The following is a 20,137-nucleotide window of genomic DNA, read 5'->3' as shown; positions in this document are numbered from 1 at the left end:
CTCTGCAGGTGATTTCATGTCAGCCTTGAGAGGTGTGGATCGGAGTGATAATAAGGCCAGGTTTGGGACTTCCTTCATCTCTTGGCATTTCAGAAGTGTTCTTTTGACTGTCTGGACGTGTCTTTCTGTAAATCCATGTCCTCATGGGTAGCGTGGTGATGAGGTGACTGTGCTGAACCCATACTGGTCAGCGAATTCCTTAAATTCTCGATGTAAATTGGGTGCTGCTGTCACATATTAACCTTTCAGGAATCCCTTGCTCAGTGAACAGAACTCATACTGCTGAGATGATTGTTGTGGCACTCAAGTTTTTCACCTTCCAGATAAAAGGGAACCTTGAGTAGTAATCTGCGACTATGAGATACCATTCTTGATTATGCGTGAATAAATCAACTGGTGGAGGCAGGAACAGTAGCGACATTTAAGAGGCATCTGGACAGGTACTTGAATGAACAAGGCAGAGAGGGATATGGAATTAATGTAGGCAGGTGGGATTAGTATAGATAGGCATTATGGTCGGCATGGATGCGGTGGGCCGAAGGGCCTGTTTCATACTGTACGACTCTATGACTCCTTCAGTATGCCATGGTCTGCGTGGTACTTCAGTAGCTATCATTTCCTCTTTTTGCTGTGTGTTTCTGTACTTCTGGCATACATTGCATGTAGACACCATATTTTCGATATTTTGTATATGTCTATTCAGTACAGCTGAACTGGCTCTGAGCTTACACTTCTCCATTCCCATGTGGCCTTCATGTATCTTTTGGAGAAGTTCTTCCTGCATTGTTTTGGGTATGATTATTCTGGATCCGGCTAGCAGAACACCATCTTCTAGTAAGATGTCATCTTTGATAGACCAGTACTGCCATATTGCTGGCTGTGTGTGCTGTATCTTAGCAGGCCATCCTTGGATCACTTGCTGAGATAGCATCTGTAACTCCTCGTCTTTGCTGGTCTCATCTCTAATTTGACTAAGTTTTGGTGGTGTTACATTCACTAGGTGATGAATCTTTATACCCAGATCTTCTATCTCGTGTTTTTCCTGTGGTGACAACTGAGATAGGGTGTCTGCCAGCACCATTTCGCTTCCTGGCTTATATTTAAGAGTGAAATCGTAATTCTGAAGCCTCAAGAGTAACTTCTGCAGTCTTGCTGGTGCTTTACAGATTTTTCTTGTAGATCTGCTCCAGCAGACGATGATCAATCTCCACTATGAACTTTCTCCCATAGAGATATGTGTGGAATTTCTCACATCCATACATGACTGCCAAAAGCTCTCTTTCTATGTTGGCATATCTTGTCTCAGCTGATGTTAGAGCTTTGGCTGCAAATGCTATTGGCTTTCCCTTTTGTACCAGGGCTGCTCCCAGTCCTTTTGTGGAAGCATCTACTTGCAGAGTGACAGGTTTCTTTCTATCATAGTATGACAGACTTGTCTCTTTGCGTACTACTTTTTTGAGTTTGTTGAAACTCCTGTCGTGTGACTGTGACCACTGGTACTCCACATCTTCTTTCATCAGCTCCCGCAGGTTTGTTGTGTGTTCCGACATGTGCAGAATAAAGGAGCTCATGTATTGTATCAAACCAAGGAAACTTCTCAACTCTCTCTTAGCTCTTGGGGCTTCCATCCCAGAGATGGCTGAGATTCTTTCAGGACTCAGCTTAACTCCGTCAGGTGTGTACACCATTCTGAAGAACTGGCATTCTGTCACTTTCACAATACATTTGTCTGCGTTTAGCTTAATTCCAGTTTTCCTGGTTCTCTCCATGGCTTCATGTAGATGGTTGTCATGATCTTTTCCATCTACACCATATATCTGGATATCATCAGCTATGCCAACTGCTCCTTTGCATCCCCTGTATATCTCGTCTACTTTCTGTTGGAACACATCCTGGCTCACTTTGAGACCAAAAGGTAGACACAGGAATTTGTATCGTCCAAAGGGTGTGTTGATTATTGTCAACAATGAAGATTCTGTGTCTAGCCTCACATTCCAGTAGTAATTTCTGGCATCAAGCTTGCTGAAAACTTTTGCCCCTGCCAGTGCTGATGTGATTTCTTTCAGTGTTGGAATAGGGTAGTGATCCCTCTTTATTGCTTGATTAAGATCTTTGGGATCTAGGCAAATTCTCAGCTGTCCATTTGGCTTCTCTCTCACCACGATAGAATTTACCCAATCTGTAGGCTCTGTGACTCTGGCAATCACCTTTTCTTCCATTTCTTGGAGCTCTTTTTCAAGCTTTCCTTTTTGTTCTACTGGTACTTGACGTGGGGGATGAATCACTGGTTTCATTGCTGGGCCAATAGTGATGTGATACTCAAAATCTTCAAAGCATCCAACCGTCTCATCAAAACACTCTGGCTACATTTGTACCATATCTTCTTTGCTTCTGATCGGAGGGCGCTTTTCAATGGGTGTACTGTCTTCAATCCTCAGTGTCGCCTCCTTCACATCATGGTTTACTGAGATAATCTGCAGCTCTTTGCAACTACTCAACCCCAGGATAGCTGGACCATCTGTTTCAGAGACGTAGAGCACACAGTTAACGTCTATTCCTTTCTGTGTCCCTCTGATTTGGGTTGTTCCTAGCTGTCAAATCTCAGTTCCCCCATATGCTGTTATAGCCTGACTTTGTTTGGTTTCAGAGCATCTTTCCCTGGCTAACCATTTTCCTTCAAATTTTCAGGAAAGATCTTCTGGTAATATCTGAGCGGGATGATGTTACTCTGCGCTCCAGTATCAATCTTCACCTTCAGATTTATTGTTGTGGGCTTGTTTCTCAGCCTCTTCCTAATCTGAATATTTGTGTGAATTTCTTTTCTCTGGAACTGCCACATCCAGACATTTTGTACAATTGTATGGTTCCAATGTCTATCATGTTCTCAAACCCATTGCCATCTTCCAGGGTATGGATGTTTTGGTTTCTTTCACTACTCATTCGTCCTGTTACTCTGGGTCTGGTGACACATCTACCACATTCTTGCCTTGTTCTGCACATCTTTTCCCAGTGATTGGTCTTTCCGCAAGCTCTGCAGATTGATTCATATGCGGGACATTTCCTTCTGTCTGTCAATTCATATGGTCGTCCACAGCTCCTGCACGTCTTTTTCTCTGTCTGGTGTACATTCTTTTGTTGTTTCACTGCATCACCCTGCTGCCTTTCTCTTGGCTTAACTGAAGGCTAGCCGTTTGGGTAGTCAGAGTTTTCATCTGTCTGCCCGTGGCCTCATGTGCTCTGGCAGTATCTACAGCCTGCGATATTGTGAGCTTGTCCTTTCCAATTAGAGCTTTCTGTACTTCAGGTTGTGCAAAACTCCAAATGAGCTGATCTATCAGCCTTTCATCTGTGTCCTTAAATTGACATTTTCTGGCTGTATTTTTCAATCGTGCTACAGAATTGTCAATAAGCTCACCTAGTTCCTGTTTGAGGCCTTGAAATACATATCAGTATATCCGATGATTTGATTTTGGCTGGAGATGGGAGCTGAATCTTTCAAAAATTTTATCTGGGTTTCTGCTGTCCTCTTCACTTAGGTCCCACCTGTTAAATAAATTTAATCCTTTATCTCCAGCCCACAGAAGGATATAACTGACCCTCTCCTCTTCACTAGTGCCTTTTAGGAAACTACTGAATGTCAATTTTCACTTTTTTAACTTCTCAAATGCCTCTGTGACATCATCAGCTTCCCAATTCATGATGGGCTATAGTTGTGCATTCATTCCTGTCCTGGCTGACGTTTCATTTTTCGTTTTTGCACAAGTCACTTAGTTTTTCTTTCTCTCTCCCTGGCACTAATTTGGGTCAATTTTCCAAATCTGATTCTTTTAAAATGTTCTCGGTTTACTCACAAACACTTGCTGCCACCATGTTACGTCTTCTGATTGTTTTCTGGTTCCCAGATGTTGGAAATAATCACACTTTAAACCTGAAAAGGCTGAAGTCTTTGTGTTTAATACATCTCACCATGCCTACTGCTGTAGAACTGATAAAGCTGGTTTTGTGTTACATATAACATGACTCCCCAGTGCAGCTATGAATGTGGCCCCATTGGAACACTTACACAAAACAACTAATTCCTAGCACTTTACAGATAGTATAACAATATATAACTGTCTTACTTCACACCAAGTCCTGTTCCCCTATCACTCCTGTGCTCGCTGACCACATTAGCTCCCAGTCAAATAACATCTTGATTTTAAAATTCTCATCTTTGTTTTCAAATCCTTGTTGTTGTTTCAGTCCTACTTAAGTCCCCTTCCACACCTCTCTTTCCAGTACATTGATGATTGTATCAGTGTCGTTTCCTGCTCTTGCCCTGAACTGGAGAATTTTGTCAACTTTGCTTCCAATTTCCACCCTTTCCTTGCCTTCACATTGTTCATCTTCAACTCGTTTCCTCGACATCTCGGTCTCCACTTCGATACGCTATTAATCAATATTCACTATAAGCTTAATGATTTCCACAGCTACTTTGACTACACTTTCTCATACACTGCTTCCTGTAAGGACTCTATTCCATCCTCCCACTTTCTCTGTCTCCTTTGCATCTGTTCTGATGATGTAACCTTCTATACTAGTCCTTTAGCCGCACCTCCTCACAAATCCAGAACCTGTTTCCCATGTCCTCACCTTCCACCCCACCAGCTTCCACTTTCAACGTATCATCCTCTGCCGTTTCCACCACATCCAGAGTGATGCCACCACCAAGCACATCTTCCCCTCCCCTTTCAGCATTCTGATGGGACCTTTACCTCCACAACACCCAGGTTAACTCCTCAATCACCCCAAAACCCTTTCCCCATCCCATGACATCTTTCCAAGCAAGCTCAGGAGATGCAGCACTTGCCTTTTTATCTCCTCCTTCTGAGCATTCACTTCAAACACTCCTTCCAGGTGAAATAGCAATTTACTTGTACTTTTTACAATTTAGTATACTATATTTGCTGTTCACGATGCAGCTTCTTCTACAATGGGGAGACTAAATGGAGATTGAGTGATTGCTTTGCAGAACACCACTGTTTGGTTCATAGGGGAGGTGGTGGCATAGTGGTAATGTCACTGGACTAGTAATCCAGTGCCCAGGCTAATGCTCTAGGGACATGGGGTCGAATCCCATCATGTCAGATGGTGAAATTTGAATTCAAGTAATAAATCTGGAATTTAAAAAAGCTAGTCTAATGATGACTATGTAACCATTGTCAATTGTTGTAAAAACCCATCTGGTTCACTAATGTCCTTTAGGGAAGGAAACCTGCCATCCTTACCTGGTCTGGCCTACATGTGACTCCAGACCCACAGCAATGTGGTTGACTCTTAAAATGTTCTCTGAAATGGCCTAGCAAGCCACATCTCACAAAAAAACGAATTTAAAAAAAAGCATGACTCTGAGATTCCAGTCACTGATCATTTTAATTCTCTGCTCCACTGTTCTAATGAAGTTCAATGTAAGCTCGAGGAACAGCACCTCTTCTTTTGATTAGACACTTTACAGCCTTCCCTGAGTTCAGCACTTTCAGACATCTGATTTCAAGTCCCATTCTAGGGCATGGGCACAAAAAATCAAGGCTGACACTTCAGTGCATTAATGAGGGAGTGCTGCACTGTTGGAGGTGCAGTCTTTTCCATGAGATGTTAAACCAAGGCCCCATCTGCCTGTCCGGCCAGATGTAAAATATTCCATGGCACTATTTCGAAGAACAGCAGGGGTGTTATCCCCAGTGTCCTGGCCAATATTTATCCCTCAATCAACCTCACAAAAATAGATTGGTCATTATCATATTGCTGTTTGTGGGAGTTTGCTGTATGCAAATTGACTGTCGCGTCTCCTAAATTACAACAGTGACTACACTTCAAAAGTACTTCATTGGTTCTAAAGTGCTTTAAGAAGTCCAATGGTCACGAAAAGTCCTATATAAATGCACGTTTTATTTTATTTTTGGACGGAAGCTGTTGGTGATGATTCTGCTTTTCCCATTTTTATCTCCTCTATCTTTTTGTTTTTTCACTTATCCCTTAACCCTCTCCTTTCGCCTTGCACCATTATCCTTTTATCTCTCCTGCCTTCCAACCTATCACAGACCTTCCCTTTTGTTCACCATCGCCCTTCCCTTACCCTGCACTTGCTTAAAGCCTGTTACATTTCTAACATTTTCCAGTTCTGACAAAAGGTCATCGACCTGAAACGTTAACTCTATTTCTCTCTGTTTCAGACAGACCTGCTGACTATTTTCAGCATTTTCTGTTTTTATTTATGGTTCTCATGGCACTGGGGAGATGAGGGAGGACAATATGAGTGTGGGTAGCAGGAGGCTTTGGTTGCATTGAACAAGACACATCACTCTTTCTCAAGTCATAACATTCATGGAGAAAATATCTAATGCAACATGCCTGGAACAGTGATTCAGTCAGTAAACAAACAGCCACAAAGATTGTTGGAGATAGCAAGACCATACAGATAAAAACAAATAGAGACAGGCAGAGAGAAAGAAAAGGTTGAGATCAGGCAGTCAGAGAGAGAGAAAGACAGACAGAAAGAAAGGGAGAGACAGACAAAAAGAGAGACAGGCAGGAAGATGGGCAGAGAGATAGAGAAAAAGAAAAAAGCACAGATGGGTAGAGAGAGAGAGAGAGAGAGAGAGACAGGCAGAGAGGTGGGCATGAGCAGTAGAGAGAGAGACTGACAGAAGCTGCTGACAGATTAGTGACAGAGAAGCTACAGAAACTGAGAGATGAAATTTGACAGGAGAATTGGGGTACTACAGGTACAAGCTTGATAGGCCGAATTGCATTTTCGCATCCTTTTCTATACTTAGATTAGTTGGACAGATAGATTTTTCCGATTCTTTACATTCTTACCTAAAGGAAAGAAATAAACATAGAGGAAGAGAGAATGGAAGATCAACTGGGTAACATACTGAATATTATTCTGAGCCATCAGATAGAATGAGCTGCTGAAGGGACCTTCACTCAGTTACAGGCTCTGTATGGGTAGGAGGTGTAAGTGAATGGGTCAGTGTTTCTCCCTGCAGGCACTAACCCTGGGTTCAAACAGAGCAGCTGGAAGCAAACCAGAGTGCTAAATCAGATTGCATCCTGCAAGTTTTACCTTCAAACCTTTGGAATGTCAAAGAGAATTCAAACCATGTTGAGGTCACCTTGAATGTCTTACCATTTTGGATCATGCCCATTGGACAATGCTGGTGGTACTAGCAAGAGAAGTTGTGCACAGCGAGCTGGCGCATTTATTAGACTGTGGGGTAAACACAAGACACATGGTGAAGAGTGGGCAGTGGTTTATTGATCATATCCTACCAGTGACCTCCTTTCCTTATATCTTCTCCATGTGTGGTTATCTAAGTCAGCTCACTCCTGGAAACTGTACACCAGCACTCATCAAACACTTTGGTCAGACACTGGCTCCATTGCCCACTGGTCTAAAGGACTCTCTTTTCCTCACTCAACACTGGCCAACCACACTGACTTGAAAGCGAATCCCCTTCTTCTCCCAGTCTTGCCCAAGCATAGACACAAAGTAACAGGAACTCAGAGTGTAACTGAAAGGTTAACAAGGGGAACAACAGCATGTTATATAATAAGGGTAAGGGAAAGGATGCGGCCCAGCATACAAAAACTAAAATAAGAGTAGGTGTTACCCCTGGGAGCTAAAAACCTATGGTTTGCTGTCTTCAGTCTGCAATTCAAATCTGTAGGAATAGAAAGGGTCTTCATTGCATTTTCTAGGTATCACACCACAAACAAGCAGCATTTTAATGACAAGAATGGCATTGTACAGTAAGATAGTCAATATTCAATGCTTGGGAGCTCTTCTTACATAGCACCTGATATAGTTAATATCTTTCTGAGTGATCAATACTAGACTGAATGCTGATCTTGTTCCCCTCTATGCTCCTTTAACCAAGGCATAAAAGAAACAAGGATACATAAACAAGCAGTTTAAATAATAGACGGCAGGATTTGAGCCAAGATGCTAATGTTGTCCAAAGTCATTTTATTTATTTGTTTCACCCCAGTCATTTTTGCTTACATCCTTAATAATGAGGGATGATGTTGCTGGGAGTTGCTCAATGACTGTATGAAGCAGTTCCAAGTTGGGTATAAAGCAGCCATGATGCACAAAGTGCAGAGCTCCCGCTACATAACTCTGGGAAGCTATAGCACCATTAGCTTAGTGACAGTACCAAGCATTTGTTGATCAGAATAGCTTGCAATGAGCACAATTCCCACTGTCCACCTTCCAACCATCTGAAGGATACTGTTCAACATTCCATCTCCATTCCTTACGACCTCTGAAATTGTGGATATGGTGCCGATCTGCAATTTATTTGGGGCTAGCAATGTGCCCTGGGTTTTATCTTCAATAACTCAAATGATACCCTCCACAGCATGATGCTCTCACACTGAAAAATTCTTTGATGCTATTAGTTAAGTTTCAAACTCAATGGCCCAATGCACATGAACACTGTTCACCGGCTAGCACCACAGCCTCACAGCTCCAGCGACCCAGGTTCGATTCTGGGTACTGCCTGTGTGGAGTTTGCCAGTTCTCCCTGTGACCGCGTGGGTTTCTGCCGGGTGCTCCGGTTTCCTCCCACAGCCAAAGACTTGCAGGTTGATAGGTAAATTGGCCATTATAAATTGCCCCTAGTGTAGGTAGGTGGTAGGAGAATTGTGGGGATGTGGTAGGGAATATGGGATTAATGTAGGTTTAGTATAAAATGGGTGGTTGATGGTCGGCACAGACTCGGTGGGCCGAAGGCCTGTTTCAGTGCTGCATCTCTAAATAAATAAATAAAACACCTGTCCAAAAAAAAATTCTACTTTGACCATCCTCACTTTACATGACAGTTTCATTAGGCAGCGTCAACAGTGACAATAACTGCAAGTGAATAGCTTATGATTTTCATATAGAACCTCACAGACAGAAGGAAGCCATTCGGCCCATCATGTCTGTAGTCGGCTCTTTGAAAGTGCTATCCTATAAGTTCCACTCCCCTGTTCTTTCCCCATAACCCTGAAAATGTTTCTTTTTAAGTATATATCCAGTACCCTTTGAAAGTTATTATTCAATCTGCTTCCATCACCCTTTCAGGTACTGCATTCCAGATCATAACGACTCACTGCATAAAAAAACTCATCTACCCTCTGGCTTTTTTGTCAGTTATTTTATATCTGTGTCCTCTGGTTACTGGCCCTCCTTCAGTGGAAATGGTTCCTCCTTAATTACTCCACCAAAACCCTTGAAAATTATGAACAACTGTATCATAGAATAATATAGCACAGAAAGAGGCCACTTGGCTCATCGAGTCTGTGATGGCTCTTTCGAAGAACAATCTAGTTCGTCCTGCTCCTTCACTCTTTTCTCAAATCCCTGCAATTTTTTTCTCCTTCAAGTGTTTATCTAATTCCCTTTTGAAAGCTAATATTGCATCTGTTTCCACCACCATATCAAGCAGTGCATTCCAAATCTTAACCTCTATCAATCTCAAATTAACCTTCTTTGCTCTATGAAGAGCAATCTCAGCTTCTCTAGTCTCTTCACATAACTGAAGTTGCTCATCTTTGATATAACTCTGATAAATCTTCTCTGCACTCTCTCCAATTCGAATGACATTTGCCTGCTGCTTAAAGCTTCAGAGGTTTTCTTCAAAGGCCAGTCGCAAATGCAAACATGCCTTGCCCAATTTCTTTCCCTGTGTTTTTAGCTCCGCCCAATTTGCCTTGTTACCCAGACAACAACATCCTCCAAAAATGTAGCATTTTTGCTTGCCCAGGTTTGGCCTGATCCTTGTCCCTTTAAATCTAGCTGTCAAAGATCAGGATTTTAAAGGGCCAGTTCAAATTAGTTTTCGAAATGTAGGCAGTGGGAAGGGTATATTTTTGAAAAAAATTCCCTTTGGGATTTGTTCAGTTAAAAGTATGACAGTCAACTATTTTTGAATTCAATTGTTATTTATAAAAATCCAACCTAGTCATAGCAACCATTCATGGGGTTTGGCACATGGCTGGATCTGTTCATTAACCTGAGTTAGTCAGGTAGTCAAACCAACTGGAATCATCACAGGGAAAGATAAGGTTGATCAACTAGCTCTCATAATCAGTAAAGATTTTAAGAAAGAAATTTACCATAAAGCAATTGCTTAGTATTAGACTGTAACTCATATTCTTTCCATTCAAGATAACAGATTTTCTAGTATAAATATATAATTGTATTATAAAATCTTCTAACCATATTAGTTTACTGAACAGAAGGCTCACCTGTTTAATGCACCTGTACTAACTCATTGCAAGAGCAATCCAAAATTAATTCCACTGTCCGGCTCTCTCCCTATAACCCTGAGATATCAGATTATAATTTATTTGTTATTTCTTTAATACAACAACAACTTGTATTTATATAGCACCTTAAACACCCCAAGGTGATTTACAGGAGCATTATTAAGCAAAATTTTATACCAAGCCACATAAGCAGATATCAAGGCAGATGATCAAAAGCTTGGTCAAAGATGTAGGTTTTCTTGAGCATCTTAAAGGAAGAAAGAGAGGTCGAGAGATGGAGAGTTTTAGGGAGGGAATTCCAATGCTTTGGGCCTTGGCAGCTGCAGGTATGGCCACCAATGGTGGAGCAATTAAAATCAAGAGACCAGAATTAGAGAAGTGCAAATATCTCGGCGGGTTATGGGACTGGAGGAGATTACAGAAGAAGGAAGGGCGAAGGCCATTGACCGAATTGTAAACAAGCATGAAAATGTTAAAGTCAAGGCGTTGCTAGACCAAGACCCAATGTAGGTCAGTGAGCACAAGGCTAATTAATGGAAAGTGTGAAAATAGATAAGTCCCCTGGGCCAGATGGGATTTATCCTAGGATTCTCTGGGAAGCCAGGGAGGAGATTGCAGAGCTTTTGTCCTTGATCTTTATGTCGTCATTGTCGACAGGAATAGTGCCGGAAGACTGGAGGATAGCAAATGTTGTCCCCTTGTTCAAGAAGGGGAGTAGAGACAGCCCTGGTAATTATAGACCTGTGAGCCTTATTTCGGTTGTGGGTAAAATGTTGGAAAAGGTTATAAGAGATAGGATTTATAATCATCTTGAAAAGAATAAGTTCATTAGCGATAGTCAGCACTGTTTTGTGAAGGGTAGGTCGTGCCTCACAAACCTTATTGAGTTTTTCGAGAAGGTGACCAAACAGGTGGATGAGGGTAAAGCAGTGGATGTGGTGTATATGGATTTCAGTAAGGCGTTTGATAAGGTTCCCCACGGTAGGCTATTGCAGAAAATACGAAAGTATGGGGTTGAAGGTGATTTAGAGCTTTGGATCAGAAATTGGCTAGCTGAAAGAAGACAGAGGGTGGTGGTTGATGGCAAATGTTCATCCTGGAGTTTAGTTACTAGTGGTGTACCGCAAGGATCTGTTTTGGGGCCACTGCTGTTTGTCATTTTTATAAATGACCTGGAAGAGGGTGTAGAAGGGTGGGTTAGTAAATTTGCGGATGACACAAAGGTCGCTGGAGTTGTGGATAGTGCCGAAGGATGTTGTAGGGTACAGAGGGACATAGATAGGCTGCAGAGCTGGGCTGAGAGATGGCAAATGGAGTTTAATGCGGAAAAGTGTGAGGTGATTCACTTTGGAAGGAGTAACGGGAATGCAGAGTACTGGGCTAATGGGAAGATTCTTGGTAGTGTAGATGAACAGAGAGATCTTGGTGTCCAGGTACATAAATCCCTGAAAGTTGCTACCCAGGTTAATAGGGCTGTTAAGAAGGCATATGGTGTGTTAGCTTTTATTAGTAGGGGGATCGAGTTTCGGAGCCACGAGGTCATGCTGCAGCTGTACAAAACTCTGGTGAGACCGCACCTGGAGTATTGCGTGCAGTTCTGGTCACCGCATTATAGGAAGGATGTGGAAACTTTGGAAAGGGTGCAGAGGAGATTTACTAGGATGTTGCCTGGTATGGAGGGAAGGTCTTACGAGGAAAGGCTGAGGGACTTGAGGTTGTTTTCGTTGGAGAGAAGGAGGAGGAGAGGTGACTTAATAGAGACATATAAGATAATCAGAGGGTTAGATAGGGTGGATAGTGAGAGTCTTTTTCCTCGGATGATGATGGCAAACACGAGGGGACATAGCTTTAAGTTGAGGGGTGATAGATATAGGACAGATGTTAGAGGTAGTTTCTTTACTCAGAGAGTAGTAGGGGCGTGGAACGCCCTGCCTGCAACAGTAGTAGACTCGCCAACTTTAAGGGCATTTAAGTGGTCATTGGATAGACATATGGATGAAAATGGAATAGTGTAGGTCAGATGGTTTCACAGGTCGGCGCAACATCGAGGGCCGAAGGACCTGTACTGCGCTGTAATGTTCTAAAAAAAAAGTAAGAAGATAAGTAACAGAGTTTTGCATGAGAGCGGGACCAGTGAGCAGTTTAAAAGAGTGGCGGTGGCCACTGGGGCCAGAGAGAGGGAGAGAGAGAGGGGCCAGCGAGCAGTGTAAAATAGTGGCGGCGGCAGGAAGCAGAGAGAGAGTGGGTACAGCGAGCAGTTTAAAACAGCAGTGGTGGTGGGAAGCAGAGAGAAAAAGAGAGCGGGACCAGCGAACAGTGTAAAAGAGTGGCGGTGGCGGGAAGCAGAGAGAGAGAGAGCGGGACCAGCGAGCAGTGCAAAATAGTGGTGGCAGCAGGAAGCAGAGAGAGAGAGAGAGAACGGGACCAGCAAGCAGTTTAAAAGAGCAGCGGCGGCGGGAAGCAGAGAGAGAGAGTGGGACCAGCGAGCAGTTTAAGAGTGGCGGCGGCAGGAAGCAGAGAGAGACAGAGAGAGAACAGGATCAGCGAGCAGTGTAAAAGAGTGACGGTGGTAAGGAGAGAGAGAGAGAGGGACCAGCGAGCAGTTTAACAGAGCTATCCTAGCCAGTCCAGTCCAGGCCACCAGGCGTATTTTGGGGGGGGAAAGGGCAAATAATTAATTTAATTGTAATGGGGGGGGGGGGGTGGGTGGGAGTGAGAGGGGAAAAAGAAATGCATTTATTTAATTTAATTTAATCTTTATTTAAGTTTACTGGTAGGGCTAACAGCCCTTTAAAAATGGTGTCAACTCCTGTGCACAGGCCGCTGATGCCATTGCCAGGGATGGACAGCCCGTCCCCTCCATATGATTGTGGGGGGTGGGGGGTGGCAGCGGCCTGCCCCAGCTAGTTAAATGAGCCGCTGTGCTTGGAATTGCGGCAGCTTGTTTGCGTGTGGCCCAAAAGAACATGGGCGGGCCGCCATTTTTTTGCCCGTTGCCAATTTTCACACACAGGGCTGGATTCTATAAGCCCATCGCCAATTTTGGTGGCGGGCTTATAGAATTCAGCCCTGTGTGCGAGAATCACAGGTATTGTTGTCACTTGCTGTGAGAATCACCATCACTGTGTGTGGGAATCACAGGCATTGCTGTCACTTGGTGTGAGAATCACTATCACTAGGTATGAGAATCAAAGGCATTGCTGTCACTCAAGGATGAAGGTCTCTTGATCTCATTCCCAACCTGCTAACTAAATTCACGGTAACTAGGTTTCTAAAAATGTGCAAAGTGATTTAGTGACATAACCGAAAATGAAAGAAGGAACTTGTGGAAATAGCAGAAATTTGCAGTAGTTCCTGGACACTGATTTTATCTCACTCAAAACCCATTCATTTACACAAAATTAAAATCAGGCTCATTTATGACTCCGAAAAGAGGGCTCAGGAGCAAGTTCCCTGACTTATGTCTCATTCAGGGTGCATCTGGGTGCTTGTAAGCTTGATTGAAGTTTTCTGGCTGGAATTGGGGAATGATGTCGGGGTGAGGTGGAGAAAAGGGGGAAGATGATGGCACAGTGGTAATGTCACTGGGCTAGTAATCCAGAGCCCAGGGTAATGTCCTGGGGTCACAGATTCAAATCCCACCACGGCAGCTGGTGGAATTTATATTCATTTAACTAATTTTTTAAAAACTGGAATTGAAAGCTCATCTCAGTAATGGTGCCATGAAATTATCATCAATTGTCGCAAAAACCCATCTGGTTCACTAATGACCTTTATGGAAGGAAATATGCCGTCCTTACCCAGTCTCGCCTACATATGACTCCAGACCCAAAATAATGTGGTTGACTCTTAACTGCCCTCTGAAATGGACTAGCAAACCACTCAGTTCAAGGGCAATTAGGGATAGGCAACAAATGCTGGCCTTGCCGGTGATGCCCACATCCCATGAAAGAATTAAAAAAAAAGGTTTGCTCCCGAAAGTAACAGTGAGGTACAGTAAAGAAAAAAAATGGCTTTTTGTTCAGAGATCTAAGCTGTTGCTGGAGAGGTACATCTGGTTTGACTATACACCAGATCTCATCTATGGTGCAGGGTGCATGTCCCCCTGATGTAGGAGACCTCCCCCCATTCCTTCTACACACTTGGATAACCGACGTTCTTTGAACAATGCAAGGGGGCCTTGGATGTTGACCTGGATGGAGAGATTAAACATTGATTTAACTGCCTATCTGAGGGCTATAATCTCTTAAAAATGCAGCACTCAGTTCGTCACTGGAGTTTCCAGCCTAGGTCATGTGTTCCAGTCTTGCAGAGGGTTTGAAAAGGTTCAACTGCCCTTTGATGATCCTCCACAGCAATGTTGTTGCCATCGTATTGTGGTTAAAACTAATACTCAAACGGGCCACTAACACATCTCAAGGGAGATGGCATGGAGTCAATTAAAGGAACTGAAGACAGGGTATGCAAAAGCCAAACTCGGTTTATCAAAGGAGCTGAAGGAAATGGCTGAGATTGTTGGTGAAGCCCTGGCAAATATTTTAAATCTTTCAGTGAGTACCTAGGTAGCACCAGATAAGTACAGAAAGGTGCATGTGAAGTTCTTAGTTAAAAAAGGATTCATCATAACTAGGCAATTATAGACTAGTGACTAATAAGCTTGATAGGGTAGCACAGCTTCAGAAAGCAGAGGTCACGATTGACAAACCAGAATTGGTATTTGAAGACATTACTATAAAACTAGATCGGGGGACCCAGTAGATGATACTGACTTTATAGACCCAGCAAAAACACATAAAAACTTAGTTGAAACAAAGGGGTTAGTCACACAACAATAAATAATGTGTTAAAGCATAGGGAGGATGAGTAGAAAGGGGCCACAGCACACAGATGGCTGAGGAATTGTAAACAGTATAGATAAGACATATTGATGATACCAGACCCTGTCTTTGCACGTAGCAGATAAAGGGGGTCATCATGGATACTAGATAAGATTTGACTCATAGTAGATAATGGGAAACTGTGAAGTTTTGTACAGGTTCTCACTGAGCGTGGGTTTTTGCCAGGTGCTCTGGTTTCCTTCCACAGCCAAAGACTTGCAGGTTGATAGGTAAATTGGCTATTATAAATTGCCCCTAGTATAGGTAGGTGGTAGGGGAATTGTGGGGATGTGGTAGGGAATATGGGATTAATGTAGGATTAGTATAAATGGGTGGTTGATGGTCGGCACAGACTCGGTGGGCCGAAGGGCCTGTTTCAGTGCTGTATCTCTAAATAAATAAAATAATAAATAATCGGCAGATGTTTTAATTGCGGGAAGCAAGGACATTTCGTTTGCGATTGTAATGCACCCCGGCAACATATAAGGGAAGGAGAACCAGGAGTACCGTCCCTGTACCCTCAATTGCCTTTGGAAGGAGCCAGGAGACCGATGGCTCAGCAGCAGCAGCACGAGGGTGGTCGATACCATCCTATGGCTTCTGTTAGTAAAATCCAGAGAAGAGCTGGACAGAAGGAAGGGTTAACTAAGTCGGTTACCTGGAATTCTGATCTAGATACCAATTGGGAAGATTGATGGTGTCAGACTTCGGTGGAGTGGGTTTGCAAAGGGGGGTGGGATCGTTTGGGTGACCAGTGGTGAAAAGTGAGGTAGGAGGCCACCTCACTATGTTTTTGTGGTACACCGGTGGCTCCCGGATGGTCCTGGACCATTCTAATGGAACGGACCCCTCTTGGCGTACCCAGAATAAAATGATGGTAAGTGGCTTTACAGGCCATGTTCAAACAGGGATTGAAACTAAACCATTACTATTCAGATTTGGAAATTATTGTTTTAACCATACATGTGTGATCGTCAAGTTGGGTCGATCGATGGAGAACATTTTGGGATCAGATGTAATGAGGAAACAAGGTTTGTCTTTTGATCCAGTGAATTGTTGCATCTGGAAGATGCCGAACGTGCAGGGTTTCTCTGGTATGATCCAAACGGGTCAATACACATAGAGAATCTGCGTGATGGCAGAATTGTGGTTAAACCCAGAGGACATGACTGCTGACGCGGCAGCGCAGCAAATTATTGAAAAACACCATTCGGTGTTTGCAACTCACAAGCATGATTGCAGATGGATGACAGGGGACGTCCTAGTTGAGGGGCCAGATCATCGACCCCAGAAACAGTATGGGTTCCCCAAACAGGCGGAGATAGAGGTAAGGAAGGTCATTGATAGTCTCCTACAACAGGGGGTATTAAGACCAGTGGCATCCACCAATAACTCTCCTATTTGGCCCGTCCGTAAACCAGATGGATCGTGGCGATTGACTAATGACTATCGAGAATTAAATAAGGTCACACCCTTGACAGCACCTACTGTTGCTACACGCCCTGCAATGATAATGAAGCAGTTCCCACAGTCTAAGTGGTTTACTGTGTTGAATATTAGTAACGGGTTCTGGTCCATACCACTGGCACAAGAGTGTCAATATAAATTTGTGTTTACGTTCCAGGGACAACAGTACACCTGGACGTGTCTCCCCCAGGGATTTCATAATAGTCCTTCAATATTCCACCAGCGGTTGGCAAAAGGGTTAAGTCCTTTCTCCCGATCAGAATGTTTGATCCAATACGTGGATGAACTATTACTCCAAACGGAGAGTAAGGAAGAGCATTAGAGCTACTGGAGGAGCTCCTTCAACTCCTTTGGAAGGTCGGAGTGAAAGTTAACCCGAAAAAGGCACAGATATTGAAAGAAAAGGTTTCTTATTTGGGAATAGTGGTAACACAGGGAAAGCATGAGATAGAGCAAAAGCGAGTACAGACAATCCTCGAACTCCACCTACCACTAGATATTGAAGCTCTGAGATCATTTTGGGCCTTGTTGGGTATTGCAGGAACCATATTGATGGATTTGCCTTAAAGGCAGCCCTTTTATATGATCTCCTGAAAAAGAACTCCGAGTAGGTATGGACACCAGAGTGTACGTCAGCAGTTGCAGAATTAAAACAGGCACTAGTCACAGCCCCACACTACAGGTGCCGGACCCATCCCTACCCTTTGCCCTCGAGGTTGCTGCCACAGACACTACCTTATCAGCGGTATTGCTTCAGGAAAAACATGGTCGATTTTGTCCAGTGGCATATGCGTCTCGCTTGTTAACGTCAGTAGAACTAGCTTTTACAGTGTGGGAAAAACATTTGCTGGCTATCTTCTGGGCAGTTCAACATTTTACTTATATTGTCAGCCTCAGCCCCATAACTATTCTAACTGAACACACGCCTATCCAATTGTTACTGGATGGACGACTGAAGGACGGTAATGTTAGTCAGAATGGTATTGCTCGCTGGACCTTACTCTTGCAAGGCAGAGACACTTCAGTAAAAAAGGCAAGAACTACTACATGCCTGGCGGATAATTTAATCTACCAGGGCGAACCCCATGAATGTCAGGTTTTGACAGCAAAGGCCCTCAGGGGACCTGTTGTGTCAAAATCATTGCGAGGTGTACATGGGAAAGAGCCAGAAATCAAAACTGGGGAAAATAAAAAAGGACAGTTCTTACTCCAGGTCGTGAGTGTAATCGGGCTAGAAGCTCCAACCACCACGGTTAACCCCACATCTGAATTACTAACGAGTAGGGTTACAATCCAGCAGCCACAAGTGACTGATCTCCCTTGCCCTGCCTTAACTGCAGGACCAGAAAATGGACTTGCAATAATAAAAACTAATAAAATTGTATATTATAATATACAGCATGAGTTGGTATCGGTAATATTAAATATCTCAGATATCCAGCTACCTGGCTGGTGCCCTGAGAAGACCTGAGAGTTGTACAAGGTACTACTGCAACAATTGCTGAGACAAGAATTTGGTAATGAGGGAATAATAAAGGGAAAGAGATGTAAACGTAGTTTAGTGAATGATGTAGCCACAGTCTTTAATACAGGAACTTCAATTGTTAATACTATAGATTTGGAAAATGTGGACCAGAAGGTTAGAACTCGCAGTCAGCTAGTAAAGGATATTTTGAAAAAGGAACAAAAGGGACAGAGGGGTGTAGCTAAAGTGGGATGGGATCCGACGAAAACAGTGACAGGACTGGAGAGAGTACTGGAAGGTCATGCTCACATTAATAACGATATAATAGAAAAGGTAAAGGAGGTCCATGACATTTCAAATAATGAAAGTGTTTGCAGTACATATGGTTCGTGGATGTTAGAACAAACTCAAGAAAATTTGAGGCAAATTGATGCGGGACAGGTACCAGTTTGGATCAATGACGCCCGGTTGGAGTACTTAGCTAGTCAGGCAAATGATAAAATTACCAGGTGCCAACTCAGAAAACTTGTTAAGGTATGGAAGGGTCAGGAGTGTGTAAGTACAAGATCTATGAGTATTGGAGTAGTATTGGGAATACCTGTAATTCTGAGAGATAAGTTAGGGATGCAATTATACAAAGTAGAAAATATAGGGGTGATAAGGGGAAAAGATTACATAAAATACAATGATATTTTACCCTATGTTGTGGAAATTGGAAAAGAGGTAGTTGGAACAACATTGTCTGAGTGTAGTCTGGAAAACCAGGTGGTCATAGGTCCTCATCCTATATATAAAACAGCAGAATCAAAATGTGGATTTAATGTCACTGTAAATTGCACCATGGAAACTAGGAAAGCATTGTCAGGGCTAACCCATGTGGCCTATATGGGAAAGAGGAGATATTGCTTAACCACCACGGCGGAGGACTACCATATGGACATAACCGGACTTGTCTGGTGAGCAACAGTATGTTTTATTTCAACCCACAAATACCAACCAGAGTAGGAAAGATGGAGTTGGTAGACATAGATAAACGAAAGACAGAAACGATAACTGTGACAGAAAGTATTAAGGAGGATTTGACAAATTAACTCCGGGAATATGAATATACTATTCAGCCATTGCCCACCCGCTTGGGTAAAGAGAGACAGCAGCTAGCAGCCATTGCTGTAGCATACTACAATCTGGAACAACAGTCGAAGAAGCTACAAGATGAGATTGACGAGATAAACAATTCTACCTGGTGGGAGGACGTATGGAACTGGGGGTCAGAAGTGCAGATACACCACTGGTTTAGAATTATCTCCCATGTCCTGATAGTGGTTTTGGGTATCATGGTGATATTTGTCACATACTTAATTTGGAAACTTAAGAAATTAATTAGGCAATGTGAGAGGATGTATGAATGCCTTAAAGGCAATCAGTATTTGAACTTGCTCTATAAAAGATAGACAATTAGTTATGTAATACGAGGGTAATTGTATAACCTATTCATATATACTGAAAATGAATTAATGAATGATCAACATACTCTAAGAATGAAATTGCGACTGTATTATGTTCGCACAATTGACTGATTATGTAATAGTGATGTTTAAATTGTGCTTTCTTTAACATTACACTGCTTATGCTTTTGCTTTGAAAATGAAATTGTAATTGCACAAGTGTACTACCTAAGAGACATGAGGGTGTGATCCCTTGGGCATAGCCCTGCAGGATCAAAGGGGGGATTGTAGACCCAGCAAAAACACATAAAAACTTAGTTGAAACAAAGGGGTTAGTCACACAACAATAAATAATATGTTAAAGCATAGGGAGGATAAGTAGAAAGGGGCCATAGCACACAGATGGCTGAGGAATTGAAAACAGTATAGATAAGACATATTGATGATACCAGACCCTGTCTTTGCACGTAGCAGATAAAGGGGGTCGTCATGGATACGAGATAAGATTTGACTCATAATAGATAATGGAAAACAGTGAAGTTTTGAACAGGTTCTCACTGAGCCAAATAAGGAATTATCATTAT

General features: G+C 42.9%; 1 protein-coding gene across 15 annotated transcripts in view; it reads right to left on the bottom strand.

Annotated features, from left to right (window-relative positions):
- shank3a (SH3 and multiple ankyrin repeat domains 3a) overlaps window positions 1-20,137 on the bottom strand; it is a 1,286,992-nt gene that overhangs the window by 75,398 nt on the left and 1,191,457 nt on the right. For 3 of the 15 annotated variants that reach the window (XR_010977670.1, XM_068059362.1, XM_068059361.1), the window contains exon 23: window positions 7,172-7,252. The exons of 10 other annotated variants lie outside the window; for them this stretch is intronic. Coding sequence is in view for 4 of the 5 variants with exons in the window: in XM_068059362.1 (XP_067915463.1) it covers window positions 7,172-7,252 (81 nt within the window). In the remaining variant the exon portion in view is untranslated. Of the gene's footprint in view, window positions 1-7,171; window positions 7,253-7,655; window positions 7,707-20,137 lie in introns of those variants that run through there. 2 more of the 15 variants (XM_068059365.1, XM_068059364.1) reach the window with 2 other exon arrangements.

This window comes from Heterodontus francisci, chromosome 27, assembly GCF_036365525.1.
Source record: "Heterodontus francisci isolate sHetFra1 chromosome 27, sHetFra1.hap1, whole genome shotgun sequence".
Classification (NCBI taxonomy): domain Eukaryota; kingdom Metazoa; phylum Chordata; class Chondrichthyes; order Heterodontiformes; family Heterodontidae; genus Heterodontus; species Heterodontus francisci.
This window is presented reverse-complemented; position numbering and strand designations above follow the sequence as displayed.